The 20,129-nt window shown below is 32.1% G+C and overlaps 1 protein-coding gene across 1 annotated transcript; it reads right to left on the bottom strand.

The window, feature by feature from the left end:
- Window positions 1-8,052: 8,052 nt before the first annotated feature.
- On the bottom strand, window positions 8,053-9,037 carry LOC149531250 (transcription factor bHLH118-like). The gene is made up of 4 exons (XM_089808306.1): window positions 8,765-9,037; window positions 8,321-8,671; window positions 8,179-8,240; window positions 8,053-8,089 (listed from the first exon to the last, which is right to left on the bottom strand). Exons 1-4 carry the CDS (start codon window positions 9,035-9,037, stop codon window positions 8,053-8,055), a joined length of 723 nt encoding a protein of 240 aa, XP_089664432.1.
- Window positions 9,038-20,129: the final 11,092 nt, after the last annotated feature.

Here is a 20,129-nt window from a genome sequence, read left to right as displayed (position 1 = left end):
GTCTTTATTGACAAAACATGGGACCTTATTTGCTAAGGGCTAGTCTAAGCTCCTTGATGATTAATAGATGGTGATGCAAATAGAATGATGGTGGAATTCTCTTATTGTGAGGAGAATAAGAGAGTTATTTTATCTTTCAAAGGAGATAAATCCCAAGGAAAAGAAGGGCTTCTATGGTTTTTTTTAAAATCTTCTAGGAATTGATGAGTTGTAGTGCGGGGGGGAGTGGGTTGAGGACATCTTTGATGTTGTGAAAGAACTCTTAAGTTTGATACAATTACTCAAAGATCTTAAATCAACTTTTATTGTTCTTAATCCTATGAAAGTTTTGTCTTATTGGGTGAATAATTTTAGATTGATTAGTGAACGTGATTTTTCTTATAAAGTGTTTCCCAAAGTATTAACTACAATGTTTCTATATGCTATGCTTTCTATTATCTCTCCACAATAGAATGGGTTGCTGGTTTTCCTGAAACTAGACTTTTCAAAAGTATATGATTGTGTTAATTGGGACTTATTTCTAAAAGTGATGAGATACTTTGGTTTCGTTAATAATTGCATCTAGTTAGTTGACCAACAGATTAATATCTATTTGGTTATAATGATTGCTAATGTTTTGTTGTCCAAGTTCTTTAAACCTTCTAGATGGTTAAGAGAAGAAAATGTTATCTCTCCAATTCTCTTTTCCATCATGGAAGAAACTTTTGTTCATCCTTGCAGTTTGGGGTTTGCAAGTGGGATGATCAAGGGGCTTACACCTTCTTCTAAGATCTTGGTTTCCTTACACAATTAGGTCACGGATGATAAAGTTATTATGGGAGAAGACACTATTAAGGAAGTCAAAGTTTGTAAAGGGAATTTCTAAGTCTATAATAAGGTGCCTAGAGAGTTAATCAAATAGAAGAAAATATATCTCTTCTTTATTAACAACCGTATGCCTAGAAAAATTAAAATAGCTTAGGTTTTAGATTGTTAGAAGCCATCTTAGAGCCAATTTGTGCTTTCATCTTAGTCTTAAGCCTCTCAAGTCATTTTTGTCTTCCCTTGTTAACATATTTCATAGAAAATTGGCCATATAGAAAGGTGCACTGTTGTGTTGGGTTGGAAACATTCAACTGATCAAGTCTACACTTTGAAAATGACTTGTTTATACCCTTAGTCTATTCAAGATCCTTGGAAAAAACAAAAGTGGCTATTGGAAAGATTCAAAGAATCTTCCTTAGATAGGTGTAGAAGATAGAAAGATATTGGCATTTGGTTTGTAAACATAAGAAAAGTGAGCATCTAGGATTAAGATCTCTTAAAATGATTATTTCAACCCTCTAAACGAAGACAAATTGGTATTTTTTGGACATGTTAGAGTTTGGTATTGGATTATCAGAAGAAAATATCTAAAGGATTTATCTAGCCTATCTATTTTTCTCATTTCAAAAGGTAAAATGAATGGGTCTACCATTTATAATGTTATTTAATATGTCAAAGATATAGAGATTCGTAAAGCAAGGTGAAAATTTTGGAATGGTAAAAATTTTGATTTTTTGTCAGGCTAATTGTTGATGTTTTGTCCCCTCTCTTTAATTGTGTGCTTTGTGCATTTTAAAGAGAGATGTAGTAAAGTATTTGGGGTGAAGGTTTGGTATTATTGGAGAAATGGATCTTATGTGGATCTTATTTTGTAGTCATTGTCTCATCTACAATAGATTCTCAACTACGTGGTGTTTAGGAGGTTATATAAAGAATCTTTTATCTTGGATGGTCATGCTTCTGGTGGTTATTTAGTTTCTTTAATAGTTTTCGCCCTTGTAAAAATTAACTGATGCCTTCTTATTTGGGTGTCAGAGTGGAAAAAATATCTCATCCCAAAGATTTATATTCATCATTTGTTGACCCTTCAAATAAGATTTAGATGTTACACAACCTCACAAAAAGAGGTATGGCTTTACTTAACATTTATTTTAATGTGTTGCAATGGCTAAGCAATTAGACCATACCTTTCTTTCTTGTTTCTATGCGTGGAATAAATGGATATCTATTTTCAATAAATGAAATCTTTGTTGGATAATTCTTGATGAAGAGTTCTCCCTTTAATACCACAAACACTTAACAAAAAAATTTAAAAAATAGTAACGATTGTTGAAAAATAAAATAAACAAAATGGAAAGGAGCACTAAGGAGGTGTTTTCTAAATGTAAGGGATTTCTACACTATTCAATGTACTATTTGAATAGGGTTTTGAATGTCAAAGATTGCGAAAAGGAGGACAATTTGGTACTAGACCTAGAGGAACTAGACATAGACACGAAATAAGATGAATGTGGGAAACATACTCAATCCAATTAAATAAAATACAAAAGAAGAAGTCTCAGATTGAATGACACAACATCAAGAAGGTTGCTAAGAACATTAAAGATATTTAGTAGGAGCTAAAGGAAAAAGTTCAAGAATTGGCTTAGGTTACTTTTTATTGTTGTGGTCTTTTTAGGTCCTGGTTGCTTTGGGTTGGCTCTTATCTTTTTCCTTTTTATTTCTATATTTTTGTGTTGGCTTTAGAAAAGTGAAGGTAGTAATGGTAATGGGTTTTTCTCTTGGTAAATACACTATTTTGTTTAAGGACATAATACAACTTTTATTTTTGTAAAATAATTTTTGTTTTAGATCCACTATAAAAGCCTTGTTTTAGCCTTGATAAATACAATAGAAGAAATAAAAATGTGTAAGAAAAAAATATGGTCTTCTTATTATCTATGCAAATGCAAAATTATAGAATTTAGAATTACAATACGCAAACCCATATCGGTGCCTTCCTTTAATAATTTATAAGAAAGAGGTTCAAATTATCACCTATAGTTGCCCTACACAATCTAAGAGCCTTTCTTACATAGTCAATTTTACATTTCCTAGGAAGGTTCTAGACATCAAACCTTGACCCTTGAGGTTTTCCAACTCTAAAATTACATATAGAATCACTTGAAAACAATTACAACATTTATTTTTTAATTTATGGGTGGCCCAAGTTTAGAAGACCATAACTTTGGTATTGTTGAGAAAATTAGCTATTACAAAGCTATTTTGGAATCCTTAACTTCTAAACTATGATGCTTGACTTGCGCAAGCTCTAGTTGGCCTCATTTTGGAGCCCATCTAATGCCTCTAAAGCCTTTAAAGATGAGACTTAAATTTTTGCACCAAATTTTGACACAAAAAATTTGCAATAACTTAATGAATACTCATGATATGGAAGTGAATCTCATTTGGTAGGTTGATATATCCAAAATGAACTTCCACTTTTTCAATTAGGACTTTCTCAGCTCATATGACTTACTTACTAAGTATAAAGCCTCCACAAATAATAGATTTTCAATGAGATAACCCTTATTTATGAAATAAAAAGGAAATATTTTTGGGTGATGAAAGATTTCTCTTACACCTAGGATGCTCTTGCACCACACACTTGGGCTAATTTGAGAAGTTACCCTAGCACATCTTTGGCAGTCAAAGGAAAACCAAGATAGTCAACTTCCTCCCTTGGTAGCCATGATAAATCTTCTACCAGTCATCACTTCTATTTGACTAGATACTCTTCATAGGTTTTGTTTCTTATACTTCTTCCAACATGACTCTCTAGTATCTCCTCAACCTGCTTTGTAGCTAAATTAGTTGGTGGAGTACTCCATTGTGTTAATTCTATGAATTCATCTCCATAATATCCTCTATGATATTAGGCTAGATCTAAAATGTTAAATACTAGTGAAATATTTAGTTCAATAGGCAAGTCTACTTCATAGGAATTTACATAATCATTATTTTTTAGTATCTTCTATGGTCCAAACATCTTTGTATTAAGATTATTATATACACTTACTAGAAATATTTCTTTTTTTAAATGAATCTTGACATCATCTTTAATCTAAAATTTATTATACCTCCTTTTCTGATCTTCCTTAGCCCTATACTAGGTATTCATCATTGTAATGTCTTTCCTCACCTCCTCATGGATTTTATTCAAATGTTCTACAAAATTTTCCCCTTCAAAATTGCTTATCTCTCCTTTTTCCAATTTATTGAATTCAAATGTATTTCCAGGACTACCCTAATATAAAATCTAGAATGGTGATTTTCCCATACCTCAATGGGGAGAATTATTATATAAAAATTCCATTTGTGGTAAAATTAGATCCTATGCTTTTGGATTTCTCCAATAATATATGTCAACAAGGTTCCCAAACTCCTATTATCAGCTTCTGTCTTTCCATCAATATATGGATGATGTGATGAACCAAACTTTAAATGTATCTTCAACTTCTTCCTTAATGTACACAACAAATATCCAAAAAAAAAATTTTAATCTTGATATGAAACTATACTCTTTGGTAGACCATGTAGTCCTACCACTTAATTGAAAAATAAATTTGTCATAGGAACAACATCACTAGTCTTCATGTAGGGAATGAAATGCCCCATCTTTGAAAACCTTTTAATCAGCCAAAAAATCAAAACATGCCCTTGTTGATTCCTTTGTAAATCATGAGAAAAATTTATTCTAACATATTCCTATGGATTCTCTAATACAAGTAATGGCTGATACAACTCCATATTTTTCTTCACTTCTTTTTCCATATAAGATACTCTACAACTCTATATAAACTTATTGATGTCTTGTTGCAACTAGGGCTAGTAATAATTCTCAAAAATCAAAGCAGTTGTTTAATCTCTACCAAAAGGTCTAACCGATCCTCCACTATGCCCCTCCTTGATGAGATTCTCCATCATAGAACTTTCCTAGAATATAGAAATAGTTTCGTTTGAATAAAATATAATCTTGGATTATGATATCAAACTAATTTTTCATGTTGTGTGCAATAGGTTACATACAAGTTTTTCAAGCTTCCCCAAAATTAGGATCCTTTAGATACAAATTCTTTAGTTCCTTGAAGATAATAGCCTTAGTCTCCATCTCTATCAGCAAAATTTGTCCTATACTAAGAGTATTCTCAAATCTACTAGACTTCCCACTTCTGGGTTTCAAAATAAATGTATAACTCTAGAAGAAATCAACTCATTTCAAATTCCTTTTGTTTAATTTCCTTAACTTTAAATAATGAAAACCTTGATGATCTATATTCAAAAGAAACTCCTTAGAAATAATATAGTGTTCCCACTTCTTTAATGCATGAATTATAGCATAAAATTTTTGATCACAAACAATAGATTTTCTTTTGTTGTCATTTAAATCCTCACTAAAATAAGAAACAATTCTACCTTTCTGTCTCAAAACAAATCCTATTATAGTACCACTAGCATCATAGTCTACTTGAATCACCTTATTAAAATCTAAAAGTTATTAAATAGGTTCCTCTATAACTTTCTTTTTAACAAATAGAAACTCTTATTTTCTCCTATAATCCAATTAAATTTCTCCCTAACCACTCTCATTGTTTAACTAAAGGGTCCCCAAATACTACTTAAACCTTTGATAAAATTTATGTAAAAAATATCTAGTCGATGAAAAAATCTTACCTCCATAGTACTCCTTGGGGTAGGCTATTCCAGTATAGACTTCACTTTTTTAGGCTCCACTTTTAGGCCTTCAATTGAGGTTACGAATCCTAGGTACACTAACTTGTTTACAAAACTACACTTCTTTATATTTATAAAAAAACTTGGAAAAAGATGTTGGAAGATTGATATTAGAATCAAAGAGTGTCTAAAATTCATCAAAAGCAACCTTGGACAAGGAAGTCAAAAGGTCAACATTCCTTAATGAGATATTTTCTATGAGGGAAAATTTTTAAGGTGCACTCCCTTGTAATACATTCTTGTTTATGAGAGATAAGTTTGAGCTAAATGCCTTATTCCTTGATATGGTTAATGGTTGATGTCCTAACATCACCACATCATAGTATATGTGATGACTTCATGTGCGTATGGACCTACCTCCCATGTACATCACAAGGAAGTGATGACTTCCAAATGATTATCACTTGTACTTGAAAAGTTATTGGAATATGAGGACCTTGCAACAACTTATATCATGATATACATTCTATGTAAACTCTAAAATAGATCATGAATAGATTTATCTTGTAAATCAAAAAATAAGTGTTAAATGTTATTAAATTGATTGTCTATATGTTATTTGTATAGATATATGATAGGTATTTGGTAAATATCTTGCCTTCATATTTCGATAGACCATTATTCTCAATATAAAAGTGATAGAAACCATTGCATTTGAAAAACATAGAAATTAGAGAAAGTGTGATTACATCTGCAATGTTGTTCCAACTTTTTTTTTTTTTTTTGGAATTTTAATAGTTGATTTCAATGACGTGCATTTTGAAGAAATCCTTTGAATTGGGTATGATGCAATCCAAGTATGTTCCTATAGATGCCATGTTGTGGAGAAGGAAAGATGCTTGATTGTTAGATTTTATGCATTATAGTTTGGTTTGACAACATGACTTCCTCCAAAAAGTTGGAAGCTATTTTACTTTCTCTTTTTTATCATCATTTTTAACGAATGAATTCAAGTTTTCTTTGCTCACAATATTCTTAGATTATTTTTGAAGTTCTATTTATTTTAGCAAAACCTATATAGTTATCTACTTCATTAATGTAAAGTTTAAGATTAATACCTTTTATAAATAAAAAATAAAAAATTAACTAAACCAAATTAAAGATGCCTCCATCTATTAATAAATCCAATCAAAATGTTTTTGAATAATACTTTTACATATAGAATAGATATCTTATAACATGAAATGACAATATTATCTAAAAATAGACAATATACTAATTATGTTGTTAATACACAATTAGATAAAATACATCTTTATAACAAAGTTAAAATAGTTATATAATTGAATACAACCTAATATTACTAATTATTTGACATATATATTATGAATTTAGGGAAGAAACACAATGCAATATATGAAATTTAAAAAAAAACAACTATTACAAAAGAAAATATTGGAACAACTCAACCTCAGATCTTGCATTAAATGAATTACTTAAAAAAACAAAAAATTAAACTACCAACGTAAAGGCCTTGTTCTACATAGAGGTGGGAAAAAAATTTAAAAAATTGATTTGGCTAAGTCAAATTGAGATCACCTATCAGCTAGGTTTGTTTTAAGATAGAGGTAAAAACACGTTTTACATGGCCCTGAGCCCAAATTGTAATACGAAAAATTAGTAGAAGTTAAAAGTCTCTACGAACATCTATATTAGAAACAGGTGGAAACAATAAACAAAACCAGCACCCTAAAGCAGCAACCAGCAAAACTATATAAGACAAAACAACAAAAAAGACCACACTCAAGCTAGTCTTTAAAAGCTTTAACCGTCTGGATATCAGCTAGGGTTCTTATTTAGAGGACATCAAAAGAGTTACCCTTTCTAAGTCAGTCTGAAATCTTCATATTATCTAAGTTAATTATCTAGAGGATCGCACACCTTATTTTCTGACGTAATTGTCTTGAGAATCAAACTGAATAATTCTTTTGGCTATCACAATCTGAGATCCTAATACCATCTAGGGTTTCCATTTAGAAAACGATATTAGAAATATTGTTTTCGCTAAGCCAATCCTGAATCCTCGTATCATTGAAGATTGTTATTCAGAGATACTCAATTACATTTACTAAGCCAATATGATATTTCATATGTGCTACTTGCCCATCTGGAATTTCATATCATCTATGATCTCTATATAAGGAGCCACGCCAGAAGAATTCCTTTAACTATATACGAGTCTTTCTTGAAAAACTACACTAGAGGAATTGCTTTGGATCTTTGTATCATCTATGCTTGCTATTCCTATTCCTGAAGATCTGAAGTTATTATAACTCATAACACAGGTCTACAAAACATCTTCGACAATGTAATAGTTCATGCATGCGATGCTACCTATCTGTACCCAGTTAGTTTGAGTTTGCTTTATAACAGCCTTGTTCATTGAAAAACAACAACACATATAATGAAATACGGAAGCTTGATAGATACTAAACTTTTGACTTAAAAATCTCACTCGTCCATAACAGATGCCAATTAGTAACAATACAGAAAGATAATCTTTTTTGTTTTCCTGAAAACAGGAAGTAAATCTCAATTTATTCTTGGAAGCAGAAAGCAAATCTTGAGATACTATAGTTTATCATTCTGACTGAAGCTTACCCGATCAAACGCTGAAGTTTTACATATAGTGCGCTCAGATCAGTATTGCTATGGTCTGTAACCTGTGAAATTAAAATGAAGTGCATTCAGCTTTTGAAAGAGAATGAATTTTATATACTCAAGGCGTTGTTTGGAAAAGTACCTTGGCGTGTATGGTATGGAAGACGTTTTCATCAGTCATAGACGAAGCAGCATTAACAATTTCAACCCTCCATTCTTCAAGCACCATAAGAATATCGGACAAGGCGATCTGATTCTGGATCGAGTTTATATATACCTGAAATGCAGATGAACCAAATGACTTTATTTTAACTGATGGGAAACCCTCATCTGATTCATGGAACTCATGAGGTTTATATTCTTCGACTTCCTTAGAGCAATCTGCTAGGGTTTTGTTCTTCTCTCTTTCCTTTGTTAGATCTTTGATATTGTTCTCTAGACAACGAACGTAATTAACAGCTTCCTCGAGTTGGTCTGTTACTGAACGCTTTCCCTGCATAATATCCAGCCAAATTTAGTTCAAACAAAATGAAACCCATCAGATTCAATTCAAACATTTTAGCCATAAGATGAATTAGAATCATACCCGAATACTTTCTTCCGGAAGTAGAGATCTGAGTTCGGAGTAGAGAGAATTCATGTCTTTGCGCCGCTGCCTTTCAATCATTTTGTGAATAATCTGTTTGGTGGGCTGTGTGCCTGCCTTCTTCTCAATAGTATTTGAACTGGGGTTGGCAAAGCAAATTTCTGAAGATTTCCCTAAGTAGAAATCCAAGGTATTTTGGTATGTTTTCTCATGTTGAATTGGGAAGGATGTGGAATTCGACAAGTCTAATTCCTTGTTTCGGCGGAAGGACATGGTGTAAGGAAAACTGTTCGTAGAGATATTAGGGTACACTACAAAAAGGATAAAGGATTAGACGCTTGACCTGGCAAGATCTGGGTTGGGCTTTAAAAGAGATATAAATATTAGGGTTCGTAGTTTTTCATAGACATATAACCAAACTGGGGATCTCAAAATCTTTAGAAATCGAGAGTTTTATCTACTAAATGAGCCCAGATCTTAAAATCTAATTAGAAAACAAGATCTGAATCAAATTAGATATTTGTCGACTGCTCAAAATGAGGGCAAAACAGTTTAATAATTCAGTCTGTCAGAGATCCGTGTCTGTTACCTACCCTCATAGATACGGCTGAAATAAGAAATGTTTGCTATATGGTCTGTAAAGTGTAAATGCATTGATTAGTCATGTATCTGCATTTTAATATTCTCTTATGATTACACATTATTACCAACATGGAATCTAAACTTTCACTATTTATTTATTTTTATTGTCAACTTTGGAAAGCGGTTCACCATATTCCGGAAAAGGACGCTGAGTCGATGGTCTCACTGCCAACTTTTTAAATGCTTGTTTTTCACATTGGAAAATCGATGATTTTTTATGTTACGCGATCACACTTGGTGTACTATTATAGCATTGTTCGGCTCGAATTCTGATCTGAAATCTTTTTAATTGAAGATTTGGCTACACAACGCCCACCCTGTTTCTCAAGTTGGTAGCGTGAAGGAAAGTCAATATCATGTAGAAGAAAAACAATAGTGCCAATTGAATAATTTTGTAATTAATGGATAGCAGTATCTGAATGGCAAGATACCGATTTGGCATATAGCCATCTCAAACTTCTTTGGCCTAGTGGTGGAGAACTTGTACTCTTGAAAGAGAGGTCACAAGTTCAAATCCTCGTTTGTAGCACCAAGCGCCTCTCGAAAAAGAGTACGAGGTAGTCCCATATCACTGTCACCATATGTAAACCCAATAACTATGGCATAGTGTCGTGGACTATAAAACTTAGTTACTTACTCTTTTTCCCTCTAAACAGCATGTCTTAAGAAAATGAAGTTATGATTAGTGAATTTTGTATAATACTGATATTATTCTGGAAAATGTTTGGAATATATTTTTATCCTTTCACACATGTACTAAGTTCCTATAGCCCTACTATTTTTATAATTGAATGAACAGCAGAAAGACGGGGATCCCTTACAACATGAATAACAATCCAATCCTCTAGTAGCAATAGCTAGAATAATAAAATCTATGTACTTTGGGCTTCAAAAATTTAATCCATAAATGATAGTAATTGTGCCTAATCTTTAAATAACTACTAATACTAGTGATCTTCATATTGTTTATCCTCATTTTTGTGTGAAACTAACCATATTACTAACACAAGAATTTAAAGAAACATCCAAACTAAACATAATGTGCATATTATCTATAGAGGCTATCATGTCTTCCATAAATTAACCACTCCATTAGATTTAATATGAATAATAGTAAAACTCCTCTACTAGCCACAATGTCATAACAATAAAAACAAAACCAAGATTAAACAAGAGGAAAACAAACTCAAATAATAGTTCATTTGAAAGCATTATTCATTGGAAATTAGCTCCCATTATTGGAGAGTCAAGTTAGGTTCTCAACCAATTCCTCAAGCTCAACATTTGAGGTCCATTCTCGCAACCTCTTGTGCCTATTCATTGTCAAAAGCTTAGAACACTAAGTGATTTAGTTATGTTTAGTTATTCTATAGTCCCGTTTTCCAATTTTAGTACCAAACAAACTTCACAAATATCATTAGTATTCACTCAGTGTACTCATTCATCTTCACAATTATCATATTCAAACATTTTATTCCAAATTTGTCATTCATTATTATTTTTTTAACTGACTAACAATAATATTACTTAGTTATTAATGATCATAAACTTAATTTTTTATCTAGTTGTAGTAAAATGAAAATAACAAATAAAATAACTTGCAACATAACAACATTCACACAATTGACACCAAGATTTTTAACTTGGAAACCCTGTGAAGGGAAAAAACACCTAGGACTAGTAACCTAATTTTTTTAATTCTTTCGAAGTGAACTCTGTTAGGAGCCAACCATGTTAAAGGTTTTCATACACAATATTAAAGTAACTGAGGATTTAACAAAAAGATCATCTAGACCTTATCAATCATTGATCTTGTCTAAAGATTGGTCTTCTCTAAATGACTTACAAACATCACTAATTGATGTTACCACATAGAATTTCAAAAACTTTTTAAGCTCACTTGGTCTATGAAATTTTCTCCTACAATGATAAGAAAGTGACAGTGTAAAAATTATCTATTTAGATGTAGCACCACCATAGATCTTTAGATCTCCTTTTTGTTCTTGTCTCTATTTGATATTTCAATTTGTTCTCTAGACTAGCTGATTGACTCCTTCTCTTTCTCCTTCCTTTAACTATGTTTGGTCCACCTAGTTCAACTATATTCTTTCACCTTTAGCAACTTCATAATCACAACAATATTATCATCACTTAATTATTTTCCAACCAGCAACACAATCAGTAATGTTAGTAGCTTGAAATTATCTTGAACATCTCCTTAAATAGTCATTTTTATGATGCTAGATTCTTCCATTTATTGCTACTTAATCATAGTCATCGATCCAAGATCCAATGTACTTAAACACATAGAAATATAACTTTTCATAAGAAAAATTTCACATCATCTTTCTTTAATCTCCATCGTTCGATCCTTATTAAAAAATTTCAGCCATTGATCTTGCAAAAATATTTTAACAACACCTTTGAACATCTCACACATTATATTTTCCATAAAAAGTGAATCTTAGATTCTATTCCTTTCAACTTGTTCTTCCAATTGTCACTTGGTGAACATAACATTTTACTTGGATAATATAGTACTTGATTGATACTAGACTATCTAGGGCAATACTGAATTCCCTCTCACTTTGCCAACTACTCCAATTAACACTATGGTCACTTGACAAATATAGTATTTCTTCTTTAAACTTGTTGCACGGTTAAAATTGAATAGCTCACTACATTATAATATTACATAATTGTAAACTAATCAAACCAATGTTATATTTGTTAGCATGAATGTTGATAGTATTCTCTTGTAGGAGTATCTTAAACATTGGAGAGATGGTATACATGATTTAAACATGTTGGATTCATGATTGTGTTTGTCATTGATACCAAAATAGTAATGTTTTCTTGTGAAAGCTGGAAGGGTAGCAGACAAAGAATGAGGTCGTGCAGACTATCTATTGATAATAAGGTCAAGCATAGTTGAGGTTGTACTCTACATTATGTCCTAATGAAGTGAACAAGTGGACAACATAGAATCTAAGACATGTAGAAGTTATTAGTGAATTACAAAAGATAGTAAGTAGAAAGAGTACCTTATAAGTAGTTTCTAATGATTGGATTGTATTTCTTAACTAGGATGGAATCATTATGAGAACAATTAGATAGTGATAGTAGAAAACCTAATAATAATGTCAATAAGTGTGCAAGGTCAACAGTCACACATGTGAGAAGTTACAATGATTCTGAGCCAACATGAACTTGTAATTATGAAAAAAATGAAATGTTTTGTAATATCATAATGGGGTCTTATTATAATTAATTGGGAAAACCTCAAGGCTGACTCAAGGAGTTATTTTGAGGATATGCTATAAAGGAATCTTATTTTCCTTGTAGAGAAGAATGATGTGTAAGAAAGTGTATGAAGTATACAAGTGATATGCAAAGTTAGTAAATCTATGTAAGTGATCCATGAGATTATTTGGATACAAAGTTGGTGATTTGGTATTGAGGTCAAAAGAGAATTGGTCTAGTCAAGAGAATAGAGGAGTTCAAGATTATTCATTTCTATTATTCTACAAGGAATAATATAGAGACCAGTTGGATAGTGGCTTTAGTGGTCTTCCCCCCAAAGCTATTTGGATAGTGGGTCATCTACCTTCTACAACTCCTAACATGCTTGTCACAACTCTTAGTGGGGTTAGAATATCCTAGTAGGGATTCAAAGTCTCCTAACAAGGATTGATATGTACTATATGTATTTCATTGGCTCCTAATAGAGTCCATCCTCTTACAAGGAAATTTTATATCAGTACATCATTTTATGGATATCATCCCCATAGTAGTTTTTCCTTTGATCAAGGGATTCCCTAGTTAACATATTTTTTATTATTGTATATGTATATCTTCATATGGTAGCTAATTATATTGTTCATGTGGTTACAGATTATTAAATTTGATAAATGTTTTAATAGTTGGATAATTGATTACTCGCCAGCCTTCAATTATCTTGGTGGACTTTACTTTCTAACAATTGGTATGAGAGTGTTGGGTCCTTGAAGAAAAAAACTTAACAACTTAAGGAGATTAATGGTAGGTCACTTCAAAAAAGAGATTCCTAAATTTGATGGAGTTAATTATGGAAGTTCGAAGGAGAAGATAAAGATTCATTTTCTATGCATGTGTCTAAGGTATTGGCTGATGACAAAGAATGGAAAGAAGATTGTGGAAGAAAGAAAATTTGACAATTGTAGTGAAGTTAAAAGAGAAATATTTATGTACAATATGCTTTTGAGAGAAGTATTATTATAAGCTCTGCTTGAGAATTAATACATTTAGGTAAGATCCTTAGAGATATCTAAAATTTGGAAAGCCTTATAATCTAATTTTGAAGCTGATATGCATGTTATAAGAATCATACTATAGAATTGGATATTTTTTTTAATATGCTAAAATAATGGAAGATGAATTTTTAAGAAGCTATATTTTTTGAATATTAGAAATTGTCATAGGGATTAAGTCTTGTAGTGGATCTAAAGGTAAAGATGAGATAATATGGAATATCTTGAAAACCTTGACACCACCATTTAGATAGATAGAACAAATGATTGAGCAAGTGATACCTTGTACTAAGAAGTTTACCATAGAGACTCTACTTGGAAGATTGGAACCAATAGAAGTGGGATTAAAGAAATCTAGAGAATTTCCTAGAGTGGAAACAAATTTTAGTGCATTGAGTGTTTATCCTTCTTTATTAAGAAGTGTAAACACCAGTGCAAACTATGCTAACATCAACATATCTAGATCTAAGGAGGATAGAAGGATAGAAGGAGGAATTTCCCTTCTTATAAAAATAAAACCGTTTGGTAAGAGAATTTTTAAATATTGGACTTGCAATGAATCTGGTAGTGATGCTTCTAAGTGTCTTAAAAGAGTGAAAAGGAATAAGAAGAATTTCAAGTCCAAAAGGCCTTGTATGGAAATGAAGATGATGAGTATGAAGAAAGAATTTAGAGTGAAAGTAATGATGAATTAGGATTTGTAGCTATAAAAGAAGAAAATATTGGAAAAAAAAGTTAGAGAAGAAAAGGGCATAATTTCATAAGTTGAAAAGAAATGTGATTTGATTATAGACACTAGTTGTTCACACCATATGTTGGGAAATATGAATAAGTTTTTTAATTTTAGTAATCATGATTGAGGAATTGTCAGATTTGGTAATAATGTTGCTTGTCATATCAAGGGAATAGGATCTATTACTCTTGATTGAAGGACTGACACTAAAGATGTCTATTTTTAATGAATTAAAGAATAACCTATTTAGTGTTGGAAAATTACTTAATAAAGGGTATTAGTTGGAGTTCATAGAGAAGAAATGCATTATCAAGGATAACTATGGTAACTTGATTTGCATTGGTACAAGATCTAGAGGTAATGTGTTTCAATTGACCCCTACAGAGATGACTTGTTTTGTTGCAAAGGTTGATTAACAATTGGTTATGGAATTAAAAAAAATTCATTTAAACTTTGATGACATTGTGAAGAGTAGTAGTACATTTTTTGTCAGAGATCTATCTATAATTGTGAAGCTTACTAATGTTGTTTTCAAAGAATGAGTTATGGCTAAGCATATCAAGTTTCTTTTCCTAGCAAGAAGTTCACTACCACAAAAAAATTGGAGGTTGTTCATACATATTTGAGTGGTCCTACCAAAACAAGAGGATTCTATGGTGAAAGGTACCTTATCTTATTTGTTGATGATTTTACTAGAATGATGCAGGTAGCATTTCTTAAAGAAAAGTATGAGGCATTTGAAAAGTTTATGTTTTACAAGAATATAGTTGAGAATGAATTTGAAGTAACTAGAAAATGTTTGAGATTAGATAGAGGTGGGGAGTTTACCTTAAGAGAGTTTAACATTTTTTTGAAGAAAATCATGTTAAGAGACAACAATCAATACCTAAGACTTCTAAGGGAAACAAAATTTCTAAAAGAAGAAATAAGTCTTTTACAAAAGAAGAAAGAACCATGATGTTTGAGAATCATGTATCTAATGTTAGAGTAAATAATTAATTAATTATTAATTATTTATTCTATTACTTAGCTTACTTAGGTTAATGAATTTATTTAATATTTAGTAGTTAATAGTTGTAGTGATGAGTTGTTGACAACACGGGAGTTTGTTCCCTTCTAGCATGTTCCACCCTTTTGTGGATGCTTAGTTGTCAACCTTATCTTCTACCACTTTCTAGCTTATTCTACAAGCTTCCTTGAAGCCTTTATATTTCGTCTCTCTCTCATTGTAAATTCATCCATTCACATAGCAATTTCATTTTTTCCTATTGTGAATTATTTTCTCTTGCTTTGTTTCCTTCAAGATCTTGCTCCTTAGGTTTCTCTTCAAAAAGCTATTTTCATTATAGGTGATCTTGGCAACTATAGATTTGGATTTCATCAACTCCTACATGGTATCAGAGCCTCCCTGCCGCTTCTTGTTCGAAGTGAATGAGTTATGGGCACTTCAATTAGATGCAGAGTTGACTTATTTGACACCTAACAACTTTCCCACCATTGAAGACTTCTTGATGAAATTAAAATCTTTGCATACAATTTTGTAGGGATGGGGGAAAACCAAGACAAATGATGAGTGTATCTTTTTAATACTCAAAAAGTTGAGGAGATAGTATCAGATCTTCTCTTCTACTTTCTACTCCACTATGGATGCCTTGGGTGATAGACACAAGATGCCTTCATTTGAGATATTTTGTGATCAATTAACTCATGAATAGTCCAAGATCAATAAGATGGATTCACTTTTAGATTCACAGTCATATGCATTGCTTGTCAAGGATACATTGGAGCAGAAGTCAAAGCAGATATCAAATCCCTTTTCTAGTAATTCATCATCTTCTAAGAAGAAGGAGAAAAAGAAGATTTAGACTCCTACCTATTCCTATTGTGGGAAAGGATCTCATGATGAGGTACATTTTTTTTAGAAGAGATTTGATGGCTATGAGAAACAAATTGCAGATTTGTAAGCTTTTCTTCACAAGAACACTGTTTCTTCTCTATCCTCTTCTACCTCACAAGGGTCTACCTTTTATTTTTCTTCCACATCTTTTCCATCTACATCAGATCTTGGAAAGGGTCATGCATTATAGGCTACCATTACATCTCCTTCACAGGTTCCTTGTATATTGGATTCAAGTGCTTCTCACCATATGACATCTTCTCAAGGTGTCTTCTCTAATATTGAGGCTTCTCTTATTTCTTATATTCTTATGGGTAATAACATTGCACTAACAGTTTGTGAGAAAGGTTCAGTTCACATCCAGGATGGTATATTCAATGGTGTATTGTATGTTCCATTTTTGTCTGCCAACCTTCTCTCAATTTCTCAGATTACACATAGTGGATTAGGGAAGATAGTTGAGTTCACTACTAATTCAATCTTCATTTGAGATTGTGTAATAGGAGGTCTTATTGCTATAGGGGCAATTGATCCTTCCACTTGTCTCTACAACTTATCACACTTTGGTCCACCATCTCCATTGTTGGAGCATGACTCTTCTCTTTCACAGGAGCATCATGTGGTGTAGTTAGGATACTTGAACCTTTGCATTGTTCCTAAGATCCCTGTTTTGACTCACATCCAGTCCAGGATTTTTCTCTTCAGCAGGATTCTTCTTCTTCTACTCTGCCTGATCCTCCAGCTCCATTCATTGAGCCTCTAGGTGAACCTATTGTGGAGTCTACAATGGACATTCATGACAATATCATCACAACTGCCTTGGGGATTCCATTTCAGGATCCTCATTCTTTCTCCTTTGAGCATCAGCTAGGCCTTTTAGTTTCCCCTCTCATTTAGGGGTTCCCTTGTTCTACTCCCTTGTTTCTTCCACATTGGAGTTTCATTGGTTCAAGGGCTCCATTATTCAGGGGGGGCTTTTGTGCCTTTTCTGTCTCTCATGGTGGGGCTAGTTGTACTTATGGTTTTGAGAGAGTCTCTTGAAACATTTCTAGTGGAAGTTGTCCTTGACAGGAGTTGTTGAGGCCTTCCTTCCTTCCTTCCTTCCTTCATTTCTTTAGCATGTTTGTACTTGCCTCTTTTTGGGGGAGGGTTTTTCTCGTGAGGTTTTCCATCTTTCCCCATTTTTAGAGGTTGCATCTCTTTGCATTGTACATGGGTACCTAACATGGCCTCATTGACGGGACCCATCTTGCATTTCATCTTAGTTTTCTGGGCTTAAGGCATTCCCCTAAGTTGCACTTAAGGGGGGGGGGGGGGGGGGGTTAGAGTAAATAATTATTTATTAATTAATTATTTATTCTATTACTTAAGCTTACTTAGATTAATGCATTTATTTAATATTTAGTAGTTAATAGTTGTAGTGATGAGTTGTTGACAACATGAGAGTTTTTTCCCTTCTAGCATGTTCCACCCTTTTGTGGATGCTTAGTTGTCAACCTTATCTTCTACCACTTTCCAACTTATTCTACAAGCTTCCTTGAGGCCTTTATATTTGATCTCTCTCTCATTGTAAATTCATCCATTCACATAGCATTTTCATTTTTCCTATTGTGAAATATTTTCTCTTGCATTGTTTGCTTCAAGCTCTTGCTCCTTAGGTTTCTCTTCGGCAAGCTATTTATATTGCAGGTGATCTTGGCGACTGAGGAGTTAGATTTCATCAACACCTACATCCAAGAACTTTTGGAGAGAAATAATAAATATATAATTATATACCATGAATAGAGTATAGATTAGAAAAGGTACAAGAAAGACTCCCTATAAATTATGGTTTGGACATAAACCCTTAGTGAAATATTTCAAAAAAATTGGAAGTAAGTGTTACATAATAAGAGATAATGATATTGGTAAGTTTGATGCATGAAGTGATGAAGGTATATTCCTTGATTATTAATTGAAAAAAAAAGCTTATAGATATTTTAATCAAAGAACTAAGACTATTGTTGAGTGTGTACATGTGAAAGTGGATGAAAAGTTTTGAGTTAAAGAAAGAATGTTGGAATGTAACCCTGATGGAAAAAAACTATAATCCTAAACGTATTAGAGATCTAATATTGAAGTTTTCTTTGAGATTAGAAATTGTTTTTAGAATGATATTCAAGTTATTGAACAAAGGGAAGAATAAATATTAGAACCTAGAAAAGAATTAAGATCTGTTATAACAACACCTACACCGAACAAGAATTTGACAAAGAATCACTCTACTGATCAGATTATTAGAAGGAAAGATAAAGGAGTTATCAAAAGAAATAAAGTACATGAAGAACTATGTTTGATTTCTTAAATTGAACCAAAGATCATAGATGAGGCATGTTGGGATGGTCATTGGATTGAAGAAATAAAGAAAGAACTTGATTATATTGTAAATAATGAGACATGGTTATTGGTTCGTAGACCTAAAGTTTTTATAGGAACTAACAGGGTATTCAGAAATAAGATGAATGAATAGGGTGAGGTCATGAGGAATAAATAAATATTGGTATGCAAAGGATACTCATAGAAAGAAGGGTTAGATTATGAAAGAACATTTTCCCCTCTTGCCAGACTTAAAGCAGTAAGAATGTTGTTTGCTTATGCAAGAAGTAAGAAGTTTCATGTATATTAGATGGATGTAAAAATCAAAATTTCTAAATGAAGAACTTGAGGAAGAAGTCTACATTGAGCATCCTAAATGATTTCTGTTGATAGAAGAAAAAGACATTGTATGTAGATTGAAAAAAGCATTGTGTAATCTAAATAAAGCACCTAGAAACCGATATGTAAGATTGGATAAGTATCTAGAAAAGTTTGGACTTTCTTAAGGCACAAGAGATAGAAATTTATATTTAAAATAAATTGAAAATGGATTCTTAATTATTTTGATATTTGTGGGTGACATAATATTTGGATGCAATGATGAAGTAAGTGACGAATTTGCTAATAAAATGAAGAATGAATTTGAGATGAGTATGACTAGTGAGATGAAATATTTCTGAGGACTAAGAATTATATAGAACAATGATGATTTATTCCTATGAAAAGATAAGTATTTGAAAGACTTGTTAAAAATGTTTGTCTTAGAAATTGGTAAGCATATTGGTACACCCATGATAATTGGTCATAGCTCATCTAGCAAAGATGAGACACCTAGAGTTGAATAGAAGAAGTACAGATCTATGATTGAAGTCTAAAGTATCTAAATCATGGAAGACTAGCTATAGAAAATTTAGCTGGGATAGTAGAAATATTTCAAGATGATCCTAAGTGTAAGAATGTGGCTTAGGCCAGAATTCACCCAAGAACTAAGAACTCAAACATAAGCACAATAGTAGAACAAATAGAGAGTATGATCAGAATGACAATATATTCATTCAATATATCATATATGCCATATCAAGAGTACACTAGGAGTGCCTGTACATAAAGGCCTCAAGAGAGCTTCTAGAATGCATAGAAGTCAACATCATGATAAGTCATACAACTAGGCACATGTCCACCAGCTATGGGTTATCCTCCATTAAGCACAAAATTAAGTGCAATGAAGTGAGGATAAGCCTACAAATGTTGTAGCACACAAATTAGTGGTGTAGACAACATGTGCTAAATAATGAGTGTGAATAACTGTGTTGTCTACATGACAACTCAGTGAATGATGCAAACTCCTATATTGTAGACACCATGTGCATAATTAGAGTTACATACTTTTGTGAGAGTAAACAAACTACTTAGTGTCTCACCTAAATAAATAATAAATTAATGAAAAAT

This window comes from Cupressus sempervirens, chromosome 11 (assembly GCF_028749045.1).
Source record: "Cupressus sempervirens isolate cs-2001-9-10 chromosome 11, ASM2874904v1, whole genome shotgun sequence".
In the NCBI taxonomy this organism is placed as follows: domain Eukaryota; kingdom Viridiplantae; phylum Streptophyta; class Pinopsida; order Cupressales; family Cupressaceae; genus Cupressus; species Cupressus sempervirens.
This window is presented reverse-complemented; position numbering and strand designations above follow the sequence as displayed.